Raw genomic sequence first — 25,678 nt, 5'->3', positions numbered from 1 at the left:
TTCTCAAGCCAGGAACAACAGCTGGGTTCCAGCATCGACAGTATAAAGAAAGGACGTCGTATCCGTGACGTCACCCACAAGTTTTCTGCCGCCGTGTTGGCAGTCTTGTGTCTTCCACCTCCTGGTTAATCTAAATATCGGCATCGGCGGGCTGAATGACGCCTGGTTGCTCAAACAAACCATCTGTAATGGCACCTACCTGTCAATCAAAGCGTCCACACTGTTAATCCTGCATAACTTTAAGCCTTAATATAATTTGAACAGATGAGTTCTATAAAAATTCACCCTCAGTACAGTTGTCATGAATGGGAAAATTAGCTATAGAGACCAAAACAGTTTTTTGTACCAGGTTGTGAACGTGTTTATTTCTGCTGTGAAGTTGGACATTTTGTTATAAGCGCTTATAGAGAGTGACTCAGTCTGTAGCCAGTCTCAAGTGGACATTCACGTTGGCACTCCATTTCAAAGCCACAAAGGTCATCACTTGGGTTCCAGTGAAAGGTCAGATGATGTGAAATAAGATATAGAGCATTAAAAACAGCATTAAAAAATATATGTAAATAGAAAAAAGACATAACAATCAACAGGGGATCTCGAAATATAATTCAAAGCCAGCAGATAAAAACAAGATAAAAGAGACAACAAGTACTAAAATAACGCCCAATGGTGACATGACAGATCATGTAACAGACAGTGTCGGAAGACAAAGCTGTATAAAGTTAGTTTTGACTGATTCAAGATTATGTTACCATAACCAAAACAAGTGTGGAGGAGCACTCATCTCAAGCTTATTATATTGCATGCTGTGTGTAAGCTTCTCTCCCTGGTGGCAGGTTCATAAATATAGTCATATACAGAAATGGAGTCAGACTTCAAAGAGAGTTTTTTTCGTGTCGTGTGCATTGAGATGTGGAAAATGGTTTGGAAAATAAATCGAGACAGGAATGTATGTTCAAATTTAACACATGACAAATCAAGGTACTTCACTGTCCTGCGGATTGATTTTCCACCATGCCCGCGATATCAAAGAGATATCTGCTACGCCATAAACGGAAAAGAAAATGTTGGTAGACAGATTTATATTGGTTTTAATATTTTATGTGATTGTGTTGTTTGTCGTGTGGTGATATACACTAATGCGGTCTAATACAACAGTCCTGCAATAAATCCTCCTTTCATGGAGGTTGTAGTCAGCTTTTGTTGAAGAAAGATGCTGTTGAATTGTCTTGCGTGACTCTGATGTGTGTTTTTAATACTTAGGGACCTCGGAAGAGCTGCGACGGTTAGTCGAATGTAATGAAATGTCAATCAGAACGAACAGATTTTGATAATCATTTCAAATGAATCGTTATATTACATTATTTATGAAAAAAATGTGATCTGATGTGTGAATATTTTTTGATTTCTGTCATCATCTATGACAATAAACTGAATATCTTTTGAGGATGTCCCCTTGGGCCTCAATACTTTTGACCATTGTCTGCTTTCTTATGAAATAAATAACTAAATAAATAAAATAACTAATGAATACGTATAAATAACTAATCTTGGAACCTATCGGCTATTGTGTGAAGACGATTTAGCCTCTCGGGGGCAATGACCAGACTTTCTGGGCTTCTGATGTAGCCAGTGGGTATTTGGAAAAGAGATAACAGACATCCAGGCCAAGACTCATATGTGAGAATTACAAGAAAAACACATTTCTGCTCATCTCTATAAACAAATATCTGCATATGAATTCAGACAAAAAAGCTAATATAAATCTAAAAACTGTCATGAGACGACAGCCAATGGGTTCCACCTCTTTTTTCCTGTCCACACGGACTGCTGCAACCAAATCCTGCTCAAACGTGACTAATCAATACTAAATCGGACTACAAACAGAAACTAGAAACCCAGGTCCCTTCGATCAATTAAAAAAAAGATCCGACAGATTAATATCGAGCCGCTACATGAGGAGCAAACACCTTCAAAAATGTGGATTCATTAATTATACTTTATGACTTGACACAGTTAAGTTTACCCATGTGTCATCTGCTACGGTTATCTGCAAAGCCACACCCTTCTGCATGTACAGATAAGCTTCCTCTTAATGTCACGCTCACATACGCATGGGTCAAAAATCACATCTGCAGAAGCCGGGATTGTGAGTAACCCGGATTCCTTTCAGCTAACAGCAGATGAGCACCAAATCTGCTCCGACGGGCCCTCACCGCTCGCTCTCCTCCAGCTAAATAGGTCTGCTTATTCAGGCTACCTGAGGGGAAAGTCAGCACCACTTACACAACGGAAATACCATATCCGTGTGTGTTCTTGTGAGGGGCCGGGGCGACGCTTAGGTGTGTGCAAACGCACAATTGCGTCTTTCAGGAGGGGTGGAGGGAAGTAATTCATCTTCCTCTTACATAAATAGCTCCGATATAAACTCCGTGGGGAATAGGTGAAGTTTTCTACACTTTATAAGAAATTATGAACACTCAACAGCCAGCAGGATGCTGCACAATTGGATGGAGACCGGAGGGGAGGGAGATTAAAGAAAGAGGGGATACCAGCTGGAGTAGATTCAGGCGATTTTGTAAGGCTACCTCCATTTCAGAGAGAAAAAGTGAGGGACTTAGTGTGTGTGTGTGTGACCAGGCCAAGAGTCTTGCGGTGAGGGAAACAGCGTGACACCAGGGTTGAATTATTCATCCAAGGCTCCATCCTCTGAAATATTGATGCCCAGACAATCCTCTACACATCTCTGCCTCACACACTGTCCCTTCTTTCTTCACTTTCTCTCACCTGCAATCCTTTATTTCCACCGGCAACTCTTTTTCATCGCAGACACGAACGGGGAAAAACAAGGAAATGGAAATGAATATGGATCGTTGGGAGCAGGAAAACTGAATCCGAGAGATGTTACATCTTTCCATTTATTGTTCTTTCACTCACATGCATCTTTTCTTTCGGTCCTCGTGGACGGCGGGGACAGATCCATTAAAGCAAACATGAGAGAGAGAGACACCGTAACACAAAGAGGGAACAAGAGATTTCAAAAGTGAAAGGGGAAAGAGAACATTTGAGCTGGGGAGTAAGAAAGAGAGATACATGAGGAAAAGGAAAAAGATCATGGGAGTGAGAGAGGGAGAAGGAAATGAACAGAAAGGAGACAAAGTGCAGAGGAAGAGCTCTTTCACACCAGCGCTTTACTCTGAATAGATTGATAGAGGTTTAGCGATACAAAACCCTGATGTAAAACTGCTCTCAGGCCACTGAACCAGGTGGTCTACAGGAAGTTTCAGCGTTTTCTTAAATCATCTTCCTTCACACTGCATTGTTGTCCTTTTTTCTGCCTGCGTGCATCAAAATGTTTTTTAAAAACTGGAGAAAATGAGGCTTTTGTCTCCTAATTGCACATGAATGTTTAAAAGGTTTGAAGGTTTTTTTTTTCCCCCCACCTGCACAGGAATAGTTTGACATTTTGGGAAATACGCTTATTCATGGGACACGGCAAAATCTACCTACCAACACTTCCAACACTCTCTAACTAACATGTTACATCTTGTTTGTTTGATCAGGACAAAAACCACTTCCGTCCTTATACGGGTTTGTACCCGTGCTTGTTGCCTGGCAACTGATCCAGAATCCGCACAGGTCAGGTGATCTGAACACAAAGATTTGACAATCTGTAATTGATTTAAATTTATGTCAAAGATGTTGATTAGATGAATGAACTAGAAATGCACAGATACATATAATATTTTATATTAGTATTTATTTGTATAATGACTCTGCATTTATTGAAACTGGGCGAGTTTGTAGATAAGAAGATGTATGTATGAATGTATGAATGTTATTTTGACTGACAATCATTTATGTGCAAAATCTTAAAGTGTCACCAGCTTTGATGCTCATTTCTCTTCATACAAACACTTTTCCAGCAAACACGAACGCACCACAGAACAACGGCACACACACGATGATGAACATAGATCGGTGGGTTTGGTGGGATGAAGGGTGGAACGGTTGAGATTCAAGTCAATGAATCCAGTGTGAAAAAGAAGAAAATAAGTGAGACAAAGAAGTTATCACAAGAGTGTAAAACTGAGCAGGAAAGATAAAATAAGAGAAAGTCAGTCAGTTTATGTGTAGCCACACATTTTTTACAAAGCATACACCATCGCCAGCTCACCCTCGATCTCCCGTCGCCACTCTGCCTCATTTCGTCTCGCTATGATTTGCGCACACACACACAAAGGCCCTTCTTCTCCAGCCAGAGAGACAATTAACCCCGGCTTAATGAGCAACGCTGGGGAAACAACTGCCTCCTAGAGACAGATAAATATTTCACCAGCTTGTGTTTATACCCCGAGCCTGAAAAACAAGAGCACAGAAACCAGGTCACGTTCGTTCCGAGCTTAACCCCTTCAAAGTTCTTCGTTCTTGGTTTGTCTCGAAGCAGAGAGACATCTACTCTGACCACAATCTGCCTCTATCTTGAATCTGCCTCTCGAAAAAAACAAAAGCGATAGATTCTGAGAGAAAGATAAATGCACATTCAGGAGCTGTTTTGCATCTTCTGAGTGTGTGTAGGTATTTTTAGAGGCAGGTCTGCCGCTGCGCTGAAGCAGCACTGCGGGGTGCTTACTTCTCAAACAGCATGACGGGAAAAAAAAAGAAAAAAAAGGCATTGAATGAAATCAAAACTGAACCGACGCGGTGGCCCTGTTATAACTGGCTCATTTACATACAAGTCCTCACAGAGAGACAGCAGTCATTGAAATTTCATTCTCCAGGATTCTGAAGAGATGGGGGTCGCAGGAATCAAAGTAAAAAAAAGCCAAGGGGTGCAACTAACCTGTTTAACCAACATACAGTGACAGTGATAACCAAGAGAGCGGTCTTTGTGTTGCTGTACGGGAAAGTTCTGCCTGGCGATCAGATGAAAGGTTAATGAACCCTCTGAGGGAAGTCAGCCATTGCCGTTTCTTCAAAGCACATTAAAAGAACAAAAAACAGAGGAAACAAAAATGTTCCACTCCGTGTTTGCCACAAGAAATGACACAGCTATTAATAAAGTGTTATAAATAGACTATTCATAAAGCGTCCTATTTTAATGTGTTAAAAAAAATAAATCATGCGTCAAAACTCTCCGTCAGGCCCGTCCTGATCAACGTGCCAACATTAAAAACCCGAGGGGATAAAAGATATACACAGCCCTCAAAGTCAGCCATACTGTAAAAAACGGTGCAGTTCAGTCAGGAGACGTGGCAGTTTTACAGTAATAGCTGACTTTAAAAGCCTGCCATGATTTTTCCTAAACCACTAGGGTCTGAATGTGAATGTGTGCTGTTGAAGTTTGACATCCAGTTTGAGCTGTGAAGAACTGGATCTCTTCTACGTAGGGAAGGACTTTGAAGTAACACATATTACCACATATAAATGGACAGCCACGTTTTGCTGCTCACATGTGTTTTTCTTGTGCAAACAGGATCTTTACAGGAGATGCAGCAGCTGAGTGAAAATGGGACAAACTACACAGGTTTGCACGCTTTTTTTTGTTGTTCTTACAGGTGTTTGTTGCCCTTTATTAATGTGGATTTAAATCATTAATGCCATCATTTTACAATTCCCAATATGTGTATATGTTTGCGCTTTATTTACCTTGTGTTATCGAGCTGAAAGATAGTTCCCTCCTGTTTCTGCTGACATTTCTTCCTTTTTTTGGTTTGTTTTTACCTTTTAATAGGTGTTGTTTGGGGGAGTTTCTCCTTTGTGGAATCAAGGGTCAAAGTGCTGAAAGAACACACTCGACTCGACCACGTGGGAAATCAAAAGTGTTTATAGTCGTTTGCGCTGCTGTCAAAAAGTGTGGTGAAAAGCCAGCTGTCATAGAGAACGGGGAGGCTCGGTATAATCTAAACACTGGGATAATGCTGCACGTTTTCAGTCTTTTGTGGAAATATTTCATATCGCTGCTCTCGGTTGTCACTTGTTGACTGATACAATTGTGTTAAGAATGAAAATGACAGAGCTAGAGGGAGAAACCTGGCTCCTGATAGTTGCTGGGAGATTTATAATCAAAGGATTATTTTATTTTAACATATTATCTTTGATTAATTATGCAAATTAACATCTGTAAAAAATAAAACTGGGGTCCTATGTCTCTAAGATGCAATCTTCAGCTTTTCCTTAAACTTCAGCGAAACAATAATCTGTTAATTAAAACAAACTAAAATTCCTAATGTCCGTCCTGCATTCTCTGTTTTGACACTTCATCATAAACTATCTCAGGGATGCTTTGTTGTTATTTCCAACCAGAATAACTTGAATATGCAACAAGTCATATTGATCTGAAACATAAAAAGACCTCAGATGGAGGCAGACGGGGGGAAAATAAATCCTGAGACGGCTGAGAGAGGGACTAATGAATATTTGGACTGATGGATGTTGTAGCCTTGAGAGAAATCACTGAGGTCTTTGCATGAGAGGGAAAATGGAGACACGTTTACTTATGGCTTAGTCAATCTCATTATAAAAAGAATCCTGACTGCTTGATCCGCCATCCGTGCCTCAGAGAGATGACTACATTAACTTTCCCACTCTCTCCTTTTTTGCTCAGCTCAGCCCCGACCCGCTCGCTCGCTGCCACGCAACTGTTTCCTGATCTTTGACAGATTCTCCGTCCATCAGATGTCTCTTGAGGGGAGGTCAGCGCAACCTTCACTCCTTCATTTCATCACGTCTACCCCGCCCTCCTTCCCCGCCTCACTTTGACTCTTGCTTAGAGTGATGACCGGCTGTAGCAGTTCATTAGCCGCGGATGCCTCCTTAACGATGATGTCTCGGGCTGAGAAAGCAGGACTGAGACAGACGGAGACCCGATGGGTGAAAGCAATCCCCAGAGTTCTGAAATTGGCTTCACTCTGACCTACTGCACAAAGTAAGCATGGAGCATCACAGAGTAGAAACATAGTGCACGTGTGTGAAAATGAAGAAAGCTTGCGAGGGCGGGCGGCTTTAAGACATCAGGGTCACTGAAGTGGAGAGACAAAAAATGACAGCAGAGAGGAAAAAAAACACAAAACAGATGAAGGTGTGAAACAGAGCGATGACATTAAAAGGAGAACACGGAAAGAGCGGGTCAGGTGGGAACTCGGAAACAAGAGAATAGAGAGTGAAAGCGAGGGAGGGAGCGTAGAAAGGTGAGATAAGGTGAAATTGTGTTTCTCCCTTTTCTCCTCCGTCACGGGCTTCGCTGATAAGTGATGTCTGACAACACCGGTGACAGGGGAGAGAACTGTCGTCTAAAACACTCCCATCCATCTGGGAATACAAGGTTCGGAAGTGTGTGTGTGTGTACTACAAATGTTGGTGTGTGAACATGTGGGTGTGTGAGAGAGAGAGAAAAAAAAAGAATAAGAAGAGCAACTTGCTATCTTTGTTGAACTGAACAAATCTATGAATCTATAAAATCGGACTTCAAGTTAGTGGCACTACGGAAAAATATATCATTTATATTTTGTAACACATGATCTGTGTGTCACACTAACCAGCCAGGAGCACGTCAGTCACGCAAGCTCTCTTGCTGACTGTTATCTAGCCTGTTTGTAGTCTGTTTAGTATGATGAAGTTACAGTTAATTCAAGAGTACATTACCATCGACTCATGCCTCTTAACTGTCTACAAACTTTATTTTTTTATGGAGTAAAAGTAGAAGGTGCAACACTGTTTGCTATCGGTCAATGGGGCAAAATGATGTCACCAAAGTTGAAATTGCAAATCACTGATGAATGCAATCTAAATTAACTGATTAACTGCCAAACACTGTTTTGATCGGGGCTTTACACTGATCAACAATAAACACACTATTAAAAACCATGGACTGCCATAAGAAACACTAATTCATTTCATACCCTCTGCACGCATATTCATAGAACTATATCTCGTAACTTGTCTGTGCACTGTTGAGAAGTTGATCAGCTTGTTGGACCACACCCAAATAAAATAGACTGGAAACAGTGGCAGTAACATGTTTGATGCCACATTTATACTTTGCTTTGAAATGAAGCACAAGCTCCCTCTGGGGGACACATAACACTGACATGGAAGTAAACATGTTTTTTATTCCTTATAACCCTTGGGAAGCTTGCTACAGCGATGTCAAACCTTTTGCTGTGGCGGATTAAAATAAATGGCATGCAGGCTTCCTTACAACAACCTTTGTTGAAGACGTCTCATTGCCGAAGGAGTTGACAATGAGCAGAAAGTTTTCAAATTGAGGTGCCGATAATAGAAAGTTTTTAGACAGCTTAGGTAAAAAACGTGGGTGAGGATTAAAGTTTCTGAACTGTAGCATCAACAGTTTATGACTAAACTAAATAAGAGAGAAGACTGGAAACCCGTACTCAGCTTCTGGACTGCATTGTGTGCCTGATATGAGAAGAAATCCGGCCAAACTAACATGTTTGTTGTCTTTGGGAAGGCTTTCACCGCAGCAGCAAAAGAAGCAGGACTGTTGTTGTAATGGAAATGGAGGAGATAGCAGAGCAACAAGATATCCTGCGTGCTCTATTTTAACATCACCGTGTTCATACACCTGAGAGTTTTACCGCTGAGCAGGAAAGAAGGGGTTCAGCTGTTCAAGGTTAAAGCGACATTATGGAACTTTTCTAGCTTAAAATATCGTCATTAGGATTCACACTGACTTGTAATCGGGTGAACGCTGCCTCCATCATTCCCACTTAACACCCTGCACGCCTCTTCTTGCACCACATACATTTGAGCTCTACTCTACGTTATGGAACTATTTCACAGATTTTTGGTGAAACTGCATCGTATTTTACGGCAAAAATGTTTTCCGGTTTTCCCTGTGATCTTAACTGAACTGTGATTTACAGAGTTTCAGCAAAGTAAACTGCTGTGAACTGTAGCTGCTGTTAGCTCTGCTCAGTTAGCCGTACTGCCCAGGATTGGCGTGTTGGTGAATACTCGTGAACACAGGGCCGTTGTAAGAGGAAGTTTTCAAGCTGAGGAAACTCTAAATTTCTTGTGTGTGTGTCCTGGACCAGAACTGGAGCCAGGTGATCGGGTTATGTAACTGGGCTCAGTTTTTTGCTTGGACATAGCTGAAGGCACACAAAGAGACCCAAGAAGTCGACGATGGAGGAAACTAAGAACAAGAGTCGAACAAGAGTAAATCTCAGACTTTTAGTCATTGGTGAGACAGACACCGAGCTGGGCTTCTTTGCTGCTGCGCTTGCTTGATGTTTGGCTGTTTGCTGGGCTTCTTTGCTGCTGCGCTTGCTTGATGTTTGGCTGTTTGAAAAGCTGTCAACTCGCTAGGTTTGGATCATAAATAATGTAATAATGACAAATGCTTGTATACAGCTGTGTGACAGTGGTGTCGCATTCTGAAACTGGGGGTGCCAAATTGCAACAAAGACGAAATCTTACATAACGTTGCTTTAACTAACTGATTCAAGAGTTTCTCCTCACGTGGTTATAGGATTCCTTGCCCTGAATTTTAATTAACCACTAATGACCTTTTTTTTAGAAATCAATGAGCTGTGTGATGGTTGCATCAGCAAGTCCAATCAAAGTAAAACAGAACCGATCTGCCGTGCCTGCGGATGAGATGGCACCTCAGCCTCACCTTTTGACAGCTGGTTTAGTGAAATCAACAAAGCTGCAAGTACCCAGCGGTATTTATTAAGGATAAGGACACTCGGTTAGTAAAAGACACTTTTGAATCTGAGGAACTGTTCGCGATTTAAAAATAGGTTCGAAAGATTCCTGTCAACATTTAGAGAAGGGAAATTTGTTGAGTGCTTTGTGGTTTTATTTGCGACACGACGACTTGGTGTGAATTATTCTGGGATGCTGGGGGTGTGTGTGTGTGTGTGTGTGTGTGTGTGTGTGTGTATGTGTTCGGGCAGTCAGGATGAGCCTTTTCACACCTGCCGCCTCCCCTCTTGCATCATGGCACTGTGACAGATTGGAAAGAGTGTGTGTGTGTGTGTGTGTGTGGCACAGGTGTGAGACAGGTACAGCGTTTTCTGGCAGGACCCTGAGCAGAAGGAAGGAGGACTGATGGGGGAGTCAGTGTAGGATGTAACAGCCGCTCTCAGAGGTCTGGACCAAACCACTTCATCACACACACACACACACACACGCTGAAACACACACTTACAATTTTAAACCAAAACAAGTCCATAAGATATGTTTTTTTATTATCTAAAGATAAGAAACATAACAAATGTTTAATTAAACACTCGACACAGGTACCTACTCACACCAGGGGATTGGACAAGCACATATACCCCCACACAATATCCCGCTGCTTTTAATTACGCTCACACCATTCACCCGGCCATACAGAGAGGGAGGGAGTGATAAGAAGAAAGAAGGAAAAAAAAAAGCAGCTTGAGAGATGATTAAGGCAGGAGTACTGACAGATACAAACAAGAACGCATCATTCTACACTGGGAGGCAAAGAAACAAATAGAAAAGAGGCAAACAATGAGGGTCCTCACGCTACAAGCCTCGCGTTGCGTCATATCGATGCATCAAGCGAGAGAGAACCATGGGAGACATCACCCGCTGTCACTTCTCCTGCTCTTATCCGACCAATAACAACATCATCCTGTTCGGACACACTGAGTCATTCTGTAGAGACGGCTTCTGATGTTTAGAGCCGCGATCAGAGAAGATCTGATAGCTGCAAACTGTCCACTGAATCATATCACGATAAGAAAAACATGCCTTCTCTGCTTGGTTCTACTTATTTTGTTTCATATAAATATATTTTTTTCCAACAATTCTCTTCCAGGAATATTTTCAAAGCAATGAGGATTTGTGTGTTCCTAACATATGTATAGTTAGTATCTGTGTAAGGATCTTTCAGAAGACTGTAGTAAAGAGTGAATTTCAATGGATGTAATCAATGAAATAACCATTGTAGTAATTAGACAATAATGCTTAAATGTTAACACGTAATCTAAATTAATCTCATCTTGTTGATATTTACAAATAGCCCCTAAAACAGAATAGACATGGTGTTCACATTTTGATTTGTTTGCTCTTCTGTACATGCAAAATAATTCACCGGAGCTTAGAGCTGTATGTTATTGTAAATGTGTGCTGCCTGATAAAGTTCGGTCTGAATCCTTCACCTCACATCACTAGGAAATATTAAAACACAGTGACTCTCAACGCACAATGAAACTCTGCAACATCCTCTAAAAACTACATTTAAAGCATTTTAAAGTGGTATGTTGTGTTTGTGTTTCTTTTTTTACCCTTTGGGTGGTAGCTCAAACTGACACACCACCTCATAAAGTGATAACATGGATAACATGTTAGCAAACGGGTGCATAATCATTCATTTGGAATCGACTTTCTGGCAATGCAAGTCCAATATTCACTCTCCTTTTATCTCTGTTTTGGGTCTCCACCACCTACATTTCCCTCGATAGGGACTCTTTAGCTGCTAACTTTGCTGTGTTTGCTGTTTGATGTTAGGCAGGTAGCGTGCAGCCAGTTTTTTTTTTTGGCCTTATCACTGAAAACAGCAACATACAAAAGGAAACAACAAAGTTGCGGGCCGTAAAAACTGAAACAATGAGCTCAAAGACGCTAAAACACTGAGGGGGATCTGCAGAGTCACTTGGTAATTACACCTTTGGCATTACATAGTTTTCACCATTTCTTTCCAAAGAGTCATTTTTCATGATGGTTTCAATATTACATAACTAGTAGTCACTGTAAGTTGTAAATGTTTTATTTTAATTTTTCAACATGCCCTTTTATTTTATCATTAAGTTATGTTGTGAAGTTTATAAAAACAAAAATAGTTTTCAGTTCAGAGCTGTCAAGCCAAACTTCAATATCAATCAGTCTACATCCATGATCCAAATGCACATTTAACAGAATCTCACTGATCCTTCGTAATGAAATCTCTCCCTTACACCAGCTGAGGATAAATACAAACCAAATATCCTCATGAAGACGTTCAGACGACTGCCAGGCCTTCTTCCAAGACTGACAGAAAAATAATTACACAGACTTTTTCAAGTAAATATTTTATTTGACCACACTGGTATACCGTTCCCTTTGTGTTGTCATATCTTTAAGTCAGCTAAGGTATGAGAGACAGCTTTCAAATATCAATTTGGTTAATAACGAGTCTGTTTAAAGCACTGTGTCTGAGCATAATTACCAAGTTTTAGTTTCAAGACATTTGCTGATTGCAAAACAGGCGAGCCCGCTGACACGCCTTGGTAATAATCATTAAAACAGATAGACAGATAGATTATTATGCTTCCTCACTCTACAGGCTATATTATCTGTCACAAGAAGTACACGTTCAGTCATGGTAATTACAATGACAGACAGGATGGCCTCTCATAGCTGTCCGACTGACACACAATGCGATTAATCAATCAACACTCTCGACTCAGGAGGGGGGGTTCACCCTTTAAGACAGGCATAATAATCCATCACTGCTCCTCATAGCCACGCGCTGATCCTTCAAGTCAACGCAGCTTTGCTCAAGAAGAGAGAGAGCAGAAAGAAAGTGCATGAAACTGAGTAATGGAGTGATCCGTGAGCCAATTCCCAGAGTAATTATGACTGTCACGATGATGCAACGGAAAGCGAAGCTGATGAGCTCTGCGTTATTGTGATCAAGCTGAGCAGCCATGTCAGTAAAGTTTGCTGATAAACAAATCAAAGGATATATCAGTGGATTATCAGTGATACCAAAACATAGGAATAATTCTATGTTTTGGTAGCTATTATTGGCTCATTAGTTAGATGTGAGGAGTAATACCACCCTCATGTCTGTCTCATGTCTGTACACTCGGAAGTTTAAGCCAGCAATCGATTATCTGAGCGTAGCTCAAAGAAAGAAAGTCACTACACGGATTGAACAACTGAGATACAACGTGTTAATTAGTAAAAGTTATTAAAAGAGGTGTCGGGCAAGCTTGACCCAACTGTGTCCAGTTTTTATGCTATGCTAAGCTTTCGATCTCACTCTTAGAAAGAAAGCAAATTAGTATTAACCTAAAATGTACAAGTATTTAAGCTTCTGGGAATCTTTGAGCTCAGCAGAAAAAAACTGACTTCAAAGACCAGTGTGTAAGACTTTGACATATCTGACATCATGGGTCTTCTTCCACAGTGAGTCTGCCACCGTGCAACTTGTTACGAGAATTTTTTTTTGAGCAAGAATCCTTGAATAAGGAGGACTGGATTTAAAGTATCAAAGTTGAATTTATTATTCTTGTAGAAGAAGGAGCGTTTAACAGTGCAACACACAAGAGGGTTACAGAGAAAAGGCTCCTCGAGGAGCTCTAACAGTTGGTTCTTATATTTTTTAAATGGGCTGTCTCAGACACCTCCCTCATTGATGAGTCTGCTCAACAATGAACATTACAGTATGTATCAAAATGACACTTCCCAGTCCTGTCTCTCATGTCCTTGTCTCTCCTGTCCTTGAACTACTGATATCTCTTCCTGCCATCCTCAAAACACAGTCCAAATAAGGGAAGTGCACGAGACATGCAAAAGACAGGAAACACACATTATATGATCAAAACATCTGAACCCCGGTATAAATCCTATTTTTAATAACACAACTGAACAGACAAACCGAACACCAGATCTAGAGGCGGGCGTTTCGCGTTCTTTGGCGAGCTCCTCTGCCACCATAGGTTCCCTTAAACGCTTGGAAAGGGAGGTTGAGGCTCGGATGGATGCCACTAACTCCTACACACAGAGCCTTTCATTTATATTGTAATATAATGTTTATATGAATTATTATAATGATTTTTTTTTGCCTCATTGTCAAGCCCCATTATTTTTATGTAATACTACAGCCAAAAGCGGCCCCAGTCATCTACACCGTCAGCAGTTGGCTGGTTTGCGTTACATGATTCAAGTACGACCTTTTTGCTCTTTTCTTTTAGAGAGGCAGTGAATTCAAAGCTTTATGTCACTATTTCACATATGATGTCATGCGACCGAGTCTCGTGGGCCTTTCTAGCACCTCATCTTTCTTTTTTTAATAGCTGACCGAGGGATTTTTTCTTTTCTCAGCACCTTAAACTGCATGTGCATGTACCTTAAGAAAAAAAAAACGATGACAGTTGAATTTCTGGAAATCTTCTTCATTCTGAATGCCGTAAAATATATATATATAAAAGAGTAAAAAGGCGTACATTTGGGGGCTCTCGTTATGTTTGAGCTCATTTCCAGGTTTTATGATCTTGTCAACGGGATTCTGCTGTGGACGAGATTATGATGTGTTTTTGGCCATCTGTCTATAAAAAAAACAAAAAAACAACTGCTGCCTTTAACAGTAACATCCTCCTCGACCCACACTGGGAGGTATACACAAAGGCGAGCGTGCACGCATTCGCGCACGCGACACAACCTCGCACACAGTATCGGGAGTAATCTGAGATATAAAGCCTCATCGATCAGAACTGCTCTCCCTTGAGGATTACATCATTGCTGAACAAATAGCCAATCAGAGCATGGATGAGACTGCCCGCTCTGTGACCCCATCTCTTGTAAAAGAAAAAAAAAGGTAATAAAGAGCTGCACACACACACACACACACACACACACACACACACACACTATTCCAGTCACGTCACCAGGATGCATCGATATCATTCTCTCAGGTATTGAGCAGTTTTATGTAAACCTGCGCCACTGCAATGCTCCTCCGGTTAACGTAACAATGGTGCATGTTGAGAGCATGTTTGTATTGTTTACCGAGACATAGGTCAGTCAACTCTTACGTACACGTGAATATACTGAGAACAGCAAAGGTCGTGCACATTTAAGGAGTGAATTTTTGTTTTCAGCGTATGCTCAAGGTTAAACGTGAGCAGGAATAGGCACACGGTGTATTTAACTAGCCGTCTGTATTGTATCTACAGCAGAGAATGCCAACAATTCAACAGCTACTGTATATATTAAAAAAAGGTTATTTTTAATAACTCTACCAACACTTTGGGAGTACATAAATCACTGCGTGCTTCAATATTTAATGTTTGTGCACCATTATTTTGCCATTTAATGCGAGAATTCGGTTCTCATTTGCTTTCAAAAAGTAAATATTCTGTCCTGGTAGCTTCATGGTTGCAAGATGCATATCAACAAAAGGCAAATTCCCCAAAAAAAAGGTGATCATACTCCACCAGCCATAGACTGCAACATGCCCAGTAATGTCGACTCTCCAATAAAGACATAAAACGCCCAAAGTCTTCTACTTTCCATACAAACAACGTCAGACTTTAAGTAACCACATCAGTCTGAACGTGTAGTACGTGGTGACATACCTTGATGTAGCCACCGGTGGAGACCAGAAGAGAGTTGTCTGATGAGAAGTGCAGGTCGGTCACCCAGCCTCCGTGCAGTGAGTCCATGCCGTCTTTACCGTCCCGGGAACAAATCTTCAGCAACGAGCCGTCTTTGACGCTCCAGAGCTGCGATGTGAACAGACATTCAAACATTATTAAAGCAACCAAGAAAGTAAATGTCACTGATAAACAACAGAAGATGTGGTCATGGGAACTTGTGTTCTGAACAAGGATGTGATAAACACTCCATAACTAGGTTATGTGATAAACAGCTACGCCGTCTCCATGACAACTGAGCAAAGGCCCTCTGTTTGTTAAGGTCTTGAAATGTGGCTGAAAGCAAGTTGACCTTGCGACAAGATTTCGTTTTTTTTTTTTTAAATCAAGCTTGAGCCTTCATGCTCAACAAAGTGGAAAACAAGAGAGGAAAGTGAGAATTTTGCAGAGAGTGAATCTGTGAGAAATTACCCATAATGCACTGCATACGTGATGAAAAGAGGCTTCGCGGTTCTACCGTCGCATCGTGTCCATCGATTTGCAGCTGTTACACAACTGCTCACGTGTCCCGTTTGACAATGACACATCACACGCACGGCTATATTTAACACTTGGCATGCTTTTTTGTGCGGAGTGACTCACATTTGTTTCCATAGAAACAGGGGTTGAGATTTTTCAGTGTGGTTTATGTAATTGGATCTGATGGATTCGTCCGTTTCGGGATAATGGAGCAGTTCGGCTCAGAGGCCACCAGAGGGCATTAACCCCTTAATGGCCGACGCGACGCTTGTCATTCGTCGCTGCAGGCTCAACGTTGCTGGATGACTTCTTCTTCTTCTTCCCCTCTCACACAGTCTAACTTTTCATTTACTTTGTGTGTGTGTGTGTTTTGTTTTTTTTTGTGTACGAGCGGTGCAGATTCCAAAGCCTTGGGGATCCAATTTGGCAGCCTGAGTCGTCTCCTTCACCTCCTACTGTCAGACATCTCCTCCTCTTCCTGTTCTCTTCATCCCAACTTCTCACACAACCTTCCTCCAGCTCCTTGCCCCCCCTTTCCACATCTGAGAGGGAGCCCTGCCTCCTTCCTTTCATCTCACCCCTCCTCTACGCACTGCAGCAATCACGCAGCATTAGTAAGCACTTTATCTAAATGAGTGATGAGCTGTAATTATGGGGTGATCTCTGGGATAAATGTTGACTGGTGTAATTGCGGTTTTTGTATGATGCACGGCAAATTAGACGGTTTAAGGCAATGCCATTAGTTCTCATACTACTAACATAATGCCACTCGGTGTGTGTGGACGCAATAATGTGAGTATCTTGAGGCAGGAGGCTCAGCGGGAAGTCTGTGCTCACCTCTCATCTGCAGTCTGTACTTTCTTCTAAATTACCTCCATCGATCCCTCCACTTTTCTTTTTACCGCCTCATTTTTGTCAAAACTCTAAAAATGTTCTCCTTCCCCACTTTCTCCACTTCTCCTCTTTGTGTTTAGACACTTTGCAATAAGGCAACAGCAGAACAAGCCTAATGAGCCTGAATTGCCACAGCAGATCAGCAACTAAGCTCAGGTAAGAAATGCAAAGGTTAAGAAAGACGCACCCGAATCTCTCCGTTGTCGTCTCCCGTCGCGAGGCGTCGGCTGTCCCAGGAGAATCGGCAGCTTCGGACGCAGTCAAGGTGGCCGCTCAGGGTGTGGACGCACTGCCAGGATTCACAGTGCCACAACTAGGAGCAGAAAGAAATGCACCAAGAAGACTGAAAAAGCAGAAATCGATACATCTATTGTGCATGAACTATGAAAAATATGACAGAAATGTACAAATTCGGACTCGATTACTGCAGAAATCTGCACTTATTGGAAACATTTAGTTAATTTTCACCTTGTTATAGACCTAAAGTGATTTACCCTTAGTTATGACCATGTTTCTACCTGCAATACAGCAGCGTTTATCTGGGAATAACAGGCAATAATAACAATTAGGTTTTATTTCTGTTGCTCAAACCAGTCACCACCTGTTAAAAAGGTCTTATGAGGACAAATAATTGTGCCAAATGCAGAGCCAATGTTGTTACAGCGCTGCATCAGTAATGAGCGCCGGCTCTCTCTCTGCTCTTCTCCTCCTTTTCTCACTTTGTTTGGATTTCACTCTTTCACCCTCCTGTCTCTCATCCATTGTTCTTCTTCATATTCCTCCCTTCCTTACCCCGGTCACATCCTGCGCCGCACAGAAAAATAACACACAGCTCATAATTAGACACTTCGTTTGGCAGCCGGCTAACTATGTCTGCACATAAAGTCCCATTCATCTGAAGGTCAGCAGAAAATGTTAGGGGGGGGGTCAGAAAGAGAGAAAGAGAATCCTTCTTTTTGTGGCTGAGACTCGCTTTGACCTCTGGATAGACGTGGACCGGGAACTTTGTGTTTATATGTGTTTTGAGCCATCGAAGCCTCTACTCGGTCTGGGGAGCAAGGACTATGTGACTGGCTGCTAACCAGCCCCACAACACACACATACACACACACACACCTCAATTATCATCTTTGCCAAATCCATAAAACACACATTCTCTCCCACTACCGTCCGTTGACAGAAGCCAGGTTGGCTGCTGACCCAGTGGCTGCTCTCTACAGGAAGTGTCGAACCGAATCAGAATTCCCGTGTGAAACTTGGTGGCAGTGGCTCTAAATCATCTTCTCCAACAAATGAGCCTGAGAGGGCGGCTTTGCATGACACCACTTGTCATTCGTGGTTAAATACCGGACAGAAAAAAAGTATGAATGGAGAACCAAACCCACAGCCGTTTACGTGAGCCAAGAAGATAAATCACGCCGGTGTCAAAGAGCGTACGGTTCCAGTACGAGTGGCGAGTAGGAAAGGCAACGATTTTCTAGAGCTGCTCGGGGAAAAGCTTACAAACCGCATCTCCGGCCCACTGAGTCAGTCAAAGTCAGGCCAAAGTCAAGCGCAGCAGTGTTGGTAAACGACAACCTGGCAAAAAAAAAAACTACATCCAGACAGGGAGGTGGGTCCAATGTGGGCCAGCCAGGCCCACTAGCTGCAGCCAGACTAAATGATGGCTGAACGTGGGCGTGGGTGGGCAAGCAGACTTGGAGCAAACTCACCGGGCACAGGGAGGGGGCCATCTGCTGCAAGCTAATCTCCAAGGTCCCTCACCTCCCATACCCGGAGAAACTTATAGCCTCGGATATCAGCTGTGGCCACACATCCGTGCGTCTGTGCTGCAAAGTAATGAGTTCTGACGAGGTCTGAGGGAAGACGCTGATGTGTAATAGGTCGCGTTGTTACTGACGGCGCAAACAGATATGTCTCATCCCATGTGTGTGTAAGTGTTGAACCTTAGCGGTCTTGTCAGCAGAGGTGGTGGCGAAGTGGCATCCGTCTGGCGAGGCATGACAAGACAGGATGGCCCCCCGATGAGCCTCGATGTCCTGAAGCTTCTCTCCGCTTTCTACGTCCCACATCTTGTAGAGAACGAGAGAAAGAAAGAGAGATTTTATTTTGGATTTGATTTAAAGCTGCTGAGACAAGAGTGTCGGTGTATGTGTGCGTCTGCTTCACCTTGACAGTGCCGTCGAAGGACCAGGACAGCAGTCTCGTGTTGTCAGGTGAGTTGGAGAGCGGCGAGAAGCATCTGACTTGTTCCTTGTGACCCTGGAGGACTTTACACTCCCCAGACTGCCACTTCCACACCTACAGGGGGCAACAGAGAGAGAGAAACCGGGACAGAGAACTTTTAGCAGCAGTTTCCAATACCCACATAAGGACTCGCAGATTGTGGCACATGTTTCCCTTGTTAAGTGAAAGCAGCAGGCTCTTCATCAGCGTGCAATCCTGCAGACTTTCCTGGGAGAACTGCCCGCAAGCCATAGCATTCTAATAGGACCCTGACACTGACCACTGATGTGTCTCTGTACATGTTATATGTGATCTCTAATCTGTACAACACATGTTTTTAGGACTAAACCTTGTAGGTGAGAGGTGTAAGGAGTATTTACAGCAGTGCTAATGAGGGAAAACTGGTATTTTTCTTGTCATAATTGTGTCCATTTCTGACTACCCATACATCCATTGTCTGTCACCGCTTATCCTCATCAGGGTCGCGGAGGTAATATCAAATTACTATAATTATAAGAAAGGTCTTCATTAGAAGCTATGACATGTGGCATCCACCAATCATTTTGTAGGGGGCGATGGAGGCCGCAGCGTAGCCTCGTGTGCGGTTACAATACAGAGATGTAATATTTCAATCACTTTTTAGAGGCCAGAAATTCAACTGTTGTATTTTTTCAATTTTGTAGGGAAGTGGCAATTTCGGTCCAATATAAACAGAAAGAAAAATCAGCTTTTTGTTTTAAATATGGAAATCAAGAGTACGATCGACGATTCTCTTGGTATCCCAGTTTCTGCAGGTGAGCTGCTGTTGTAAAGAGCCCTCCTGCCATCTGGTGACTCTCCCTTTTGCTTTGCTGGTGTTTAACGGTTTGTTAAAAGTAAAAAATTAAATGACGGTTGTCGGGGGCGTTTAAAACAAATGATCTGTTGTTCTTAACAAATCAAGACTGAATAGTCTGACAATGGCGTAACTGGAAGGAGAAACAGATTTTTCCGTCCTGCTGATCACGTCATGGTGTACAGTGGGTGAGCTCTGTGGATTTACAACTCTTCACCTGCACATCTGTATACAGAGTGCTCGTTTGTGACTTGTTATGCAGGCAGGTGTATGACCAGAGTTCATCCGAGTCCAAAGATGTGGGCAATCACGCCCTTGTGTGTGCAACATTGCACCTTTTCTCCTTCTGAGCAGAAGCCATCATTGGTCCAAAGGTTGCAATTCATCACCAGCTAACATGAGTGCCATTAGATCTCTTTACATTCAGTCTGTGTCTGCGTTAACATCTAAATACGCGCTACTATTTCTTAGCCAGCACATGTCAGACGGCATGAATTTGAATGGCTTCTGAATAAGCGGCGGATGGTCCGAGAATAGTGATGTGCACAGGCAGCAGCAGCCACATGAATACGCAACGAGGCGCTGCGTTGTCGGGGAGGGAGGGAAGTGCTGCAGTGGACAGGTCTGTCAGCAAAAAGAAAAGATGAAGGAGGAGGAGGAGGAGGAGGAGAGGAGAGGAAAATGAGCAACAGAGCATGAACGGTGAGAGTTGACAGACCGTAACGGCCCGAAATACGCACACATAAGACTCGCACACAAACACAGTTAGCTGCACACGGTAAACCCAAAAGGGGGAGGGAGATAAAGAGCTATCGAAAGCGGCATAGCCGTCGGCAAAGAGAGGTGAAAAGGCAGGAGAGGAGACAAAAGAGGGGGAAAGAAGAATGGAGAGGTGAAGAGGGCCGACAGAGACGCTGTAACAGAGTGTAACAGGTGAAGGGGAAGGTGAAAGCACCAAAGAGACCTGCAGTACTGATGATGAGCGCTTCAGCAGAGGAGGCAGTTTTACTCAAGGTGAGGGATGGGGGATAGGGGAAAGAGAATAATCAATAGCAGAGAAGAAAAATGGGAAGCAGGTTGGGGGAGGAGGTGAAAGAATATGCTATGAATTAGGCTAGAAAAGAGGGTGGAGGGTGAGAGGGGAGATGAGACCAAGAGTAAAAGTGAGCAGAAAGAGAAGAAGAGGGGCAACTGAGGGAGGATAGGAGTTTAGCGCACCCTTATGGTGGTGTCCTCGGAGGATGTGATAAGTGTTTGGCCGTTCTGGCAGAACTGGCAGTGCAGCACCGTCTTCGTGTGTCCTTCAAGTGTGGCTAGGGTTTTTCCAGATGGCACCTCCAACACCTGGAAGGAAGAAAGAAACGTTAGTACCACAAGTGCTAATGTACAAATCCACATACAAACGACAAGAGTGGACAACTTAGACAAAGGTCGGGTCAAGTATCAGATGAAAAAAAAGTCAGAGTTAATGCGATTCATCAACACAAATCTTCTTCATTCATTCTGGAACTGGAGGAATAGTCAAGCAACCATCGAAGTTATCAGAATACATGATGTATGTATGCGTATTAAACTTTGGGGCGGTGTTTAGTCCTTGCTGCAGTGGGTTTGATTTCGACCCCTGTGGTTCTTTGCTGTCTTGTATCCCGCTTTCCTATCACACTTCAGTGATCTCTGTCAAATAAAGCTGGAAAAGGTCAAAAAAATATAGAAAAAAAACAGACGCGAAGGGAAGAGGATCATGAAAATGATCAAGATTCAACATCACAACCATCGATCTTTATACTAAATTCATGGCAATCCATCCGAAAGTTTTCAAGTTATTTCACTTAAGACCAAAAATGTAAACCTCATGATGGTACTAGAGGAAAGAAATTTAGAGTAATCACTACCAAAGTCAGCCAGTTTCATCTTTTTTCTGTTCAAAATGTGAAAGATATTTCAGTCTGAAACAAAGTAGTGGATGGTGGTGGTGAATAACCAACAGAGCCACCACTGTATTGGGTATACGTATGTGTACAGTGAAGATACTTGTTGGCCAAAGAAGACGTTAATACAGTTCACCAAGTGCTCTATTGTACCCAGAGGTCACACAAGGTTCATTTGACGAGATGTGCCCAGGGAGGAAAAGTCTCCCAGAAAGTTTACTCTGACAAAAACTCACATTTTGAATAAATCGTTGAGAAGTAGAGAGAGATTAAGACGGTGCTAAGCGCATCACAAAGAAAGTAGAGTAGGTGGAAAAAGTGTGACCTTTGAGCATGACCGTTCAGGCTGGTCAAGACCGTGGAGGGCTGCCGGGGGTCTGACAGCCCCGGAGACGTTACGGGGGGGAGGCAGAGAACAAAAAGCTTTGATGCTCAAAAGATCCAGCTTCAAGGAAACGACAAAAAATGTCATCATCCGTTCTCACTGGGGTAGCTGCGGCTGCATAAAACTCTGTTATAATAAGCCCTTGAGATGGAAATCTTCACAGAATATTCAAAGCCGGTTCGAGAGAGAGATTTTGTGAAAGCACTCGAAAGGTCAACTGGATTGGTTGTTAAAGCCACCCAGAGACCCGCCAGAAGTCCTTAATGGGGTTCTAGAGAGGTCTGAAGCAAAAATGGGAAAGTGTTTAGTCATGCTAGTGGCGTTGCTCAGGGGACAGCTGGTCGTGCAGTTGGTTAGAAGGTCCAGACTGAAATATATGCAACAACTACTGGATGGATTGACATTTGTTTCTAGACATTCATGTTAGACACAGGATGAATTGGCATGACTTTGGTGGATCAAACAAAATGTGTAACTAAAATTAACTTATTCTATTTGACTAGTGCAAAGAAGGCATGCAAGTTTAGATTACAACTGGACTTAAAAACTTGTTTCTTGTGGTTTTCATCAAAGCATTAATTTGTCTAATTAGCATCCAGATAGAGCTCTATATATCTAGTGATATAATAAATTCTAAAATGTGGAGTCTGCAACTTTGCAAACTATCACAAACATTACAGAAACTCATGAAAAACACTCACTCATTTAAAAACACGGAATAAAATGTACAGCACGACGTTATCTTCAGTCCAGATCAAAATCAAAAAGGTCCGTAACACTTGGGATTTTCACCAGGTGCTGAACTATTTACATCTCAGAGGAGATTGGTTGAAGTGCCCGGGCAGAACAAGCCTCGGGGCACACCCTGACTATGTTTGTCAAGCTCCACGTACTCCGCTTTGGAGAGCTTTACACATCCGGATCAAGGTTGTCTGTGATGGTGCAGTCAGGAAAATGCCTGAGGGTGTTTGTTAAAAAAAACAACAAAAAACAAATAATGTAAAGAGGAAAGATGGGGAACGCTTGTTTTAAATACCCATACCAAGGGAGCAAACAAGCTGCTGATGCATTGCAGAACTCGTGAAATCAAAGAAAAACTCATCAAAGTGGTGAAAGGATGAAGAATGAGCTGCGTCTGAGACACACGTACAAACAGATGTGACTCTTTCCCTGCCATACCTGCACGTTTCCTGTACATAGCCCTACTGCCAGCATCAACCCCCTGAAGGAGGTCAACAGTTGTCGGATCCTGCGGCCAACTCTCCTCAGTACCTGACTAGCTGTCATCAGCCCTGCTGCCTGCCACAGAACACACACACATTCACACACACTCACAGCTGCACACACTTCTCCATCAGTCTTAAAGAAACACACAGCAACTTTCTGAGAGTTGTATATTCTTCACATTAGCAGTGCAAAGCAGATATGACACTTCTTCCTCCAGTAAACTGGTTGTAAAAAGAGGAGGTGAATGCCTTTCACTGCAGTGGACACCAGCACCAGCTAACGCCAGGGCTCCCTCTTTTGTTTGCTCAGGGGACTACAGCAGTAAACGCAGCGGATCAATGACTCTTTAAATGTGTCTAAACCTGTTGGAAGGAGCTGATATAACAAAGAATATTATTTTAATATCGACTCCATTTAAATAACTGGTTAATCAAGTTGTAGTGATGCAACTGTGGATGAACTTTCCCGGGTAAGTGCAAGGCAGGAACAAAGGTGCCAAATCGATGTATCACACACAAACAAAGAGGGAAAATGGTCACAGTGAATCCTGTTTGATTCTCAGAAAGTAATCTTAACATCTGTAACAGCTGTTTCTGTTACAGGAGGCTGCAACCTCAGAGCTCTGTCCACCAAACCTCGTAACAGGTTGTGTATCAGTGCTGTTATAATGTCAAAGTTTCAGTACAGATGCCAAAACAGCATTTTTCTTTGTATTCTTCACTCACTCCGAGGAAGAGCAAAAGAACCTTAAGAACTGTACATGTTACCTAAACACAAACAGTTTGCCTGAATAAAAATGAGGTCAGACAGCAAAATCTGACTAAATCAAGAAGTATCTAATCAAAAAGATGATGACAAATGACTCAGTCTGACCAGAAATTGAACACAAAATAAACAGTTTTTGATATCAGGTTCTACAAATATATTTAGGTCATTACCTAAAATAATATTAAGATACTATACATAAGCCTGGTTAGTAATAACCTGATTATTCAAAGCAGAAAACAAGGCTGCAACACACACTAGCCAGTTATGTTTTGGCATTGCTGTTCTGCAACAGTACTGGCTTTAAAACTCTTGGCATCGCAGTGAGTTCACATCAGAGCAACTTTTGAAGCAACTCATGGGAAAAGAAGTTGCTTCACACAGAAAACAAACTTTAAACTAGATTTCTGTACATGTTGTGCATCACTTGCAAGTGTCTTATTATTCTCTTTCCATTTCTAATCAAGTCCTCGTGTCTGCTAATCCTTTCCTCTCATATCTCTGGGGCCAGAAGAAGAGCTGTAATTAAAATCATCAACCCCTTGTATTCATTAAGACTGTAGGACCTTGCAATTAATTAGAGTTGCTTTCTGCTGTAGGGCGATGGCCTGGTCGGAGCACAAATAAGTCAGGGGACTGTGTGTGTGTTTTTTAATATAGGACAGGAACTTTCTGGGATGTCCTCTGCGGTTGCAAAATGGGCATAACACGCAACAAACACACGCACACACGTGTACAAAAACACACACCTGCCACAATTCAGACTAGGACCTCATTCTCTGCCTGCAAACGACAATTTATCATCAAGACAAAGAGCAGTGGAGCAAGGAGAGAACAAATGGAGGACGACAGATAAACAAAACAAAAAAGAGGGCCAATAAAAAAAAAAAAGTTTTGACAGACGTAGTAAAATATTAAAATAGAGAGCAGGAGAGAGGGAGGAGGAGAGCGTTGAGAATACAAATGGCAGGTGAAGGAACGGCAGAGCGGTGAAGAGTGGAGGGAGAGAGAGATGAAAGAGGTGTTTGGGGTGGACCTGACGTGCAGCTGACAGGACAGATAGCGAGGGCGACAGCGCTGATGTCAGATCTCATGACTCGACACGGCCTGAAAAACACCTCCTGCAGCAACGTGGAACGGAAACACGCACACACACACTAAAGTGTGAATTTACAAGGCTTATTTTCAAAAGCTAAATGTTTCGCTTGATCAATAATTGTTTTCTTTATTGACATAAAGTGGACTTGCGAGGATATCTAAAAGTTTTTATTTATATACTAATTATATTGAGTGTATTGTTGCAGCAAGGATGTGAAAATATATATTTTTATCAAAGGAATAACTCAAGAAATTTTGGGGAATATGGTCATTTGCTGCAAAAAAATCTACAAATCTAGAGCCAGCGTTTAGTTTGTCCTTTCTGGGCTGCTGTAGAAACAGTGCAACGTGGCGGACTCTGTGGAAAAGGGCCTGCGGCATCAGGAGATATAAAAGACTCATTGAAAAGGTAATAAAAACATAATGATTCTTATTTTCAGTTGTT

At 42.4% G+C, this 25,678-nt stretch overlaps 1 protein-coding gene across 2 annotated transcripts in view; it reads right to left on the bottom strand.

Annotated features, from left to right (window-relative positions):
- The window catches only part of apaf1 (apoptotic peptidase activating factor 1), a 46,459-nt gene that overhangs the window by 8,656 nt on the left and 12,125 nt on the right, over positions 1-25,678 (bottom strand). Inside the window, exons 22-27 of one of the 2 annotated variants that reach the window (XM_027272175.1) lie at positions 23,323-23,442; positions 21,049-21,174; positions 18,939-19,070; positions 18,716-18,841; positions 16,957-17,082; positions 15,339-15,485 (exon numbers count right to left, since the gene is read on the bottom strand). In XM_027272175.1, coding sequence (XP_027127976.1) covers positions 15,339-15,485; positions 16,957-17,082; positions 18,716-18,841; positions 18,939-19,070; positions 21,049-21,174; positions 23,323-23,442 — 777 coding nt within the window. The remainder of the gene's footprint in view (positions 1-15,338; positions 15,486-16,956; positions 17,083-18,715; positions 18,842-18,938; positions 19,071-21,048; positions 21,175-23,322; positions 23,443-25,678) is intronic. The other variant, XM_019273171.2, reaches the window with a different exon arrangement.

This window comes from Larimichthys crocea, chromosome XX (genome assembly GCF_000972845.2).
Source record: "Larimichthys crocea isolate SSNF chromosome XX, L_crocea_2.0, whole genome shotgun sequence".
Lineage (NCBI taxonomy): Eukaryota > Metazoa > Chordata > Actinopteri > Sciaenidae > Larimichthys > Larimichthys crocea.
Note: the sequence above shows the minus strand (reverse complement) of the source record. Positions and strands in the feature narration are given on the sequence as shown.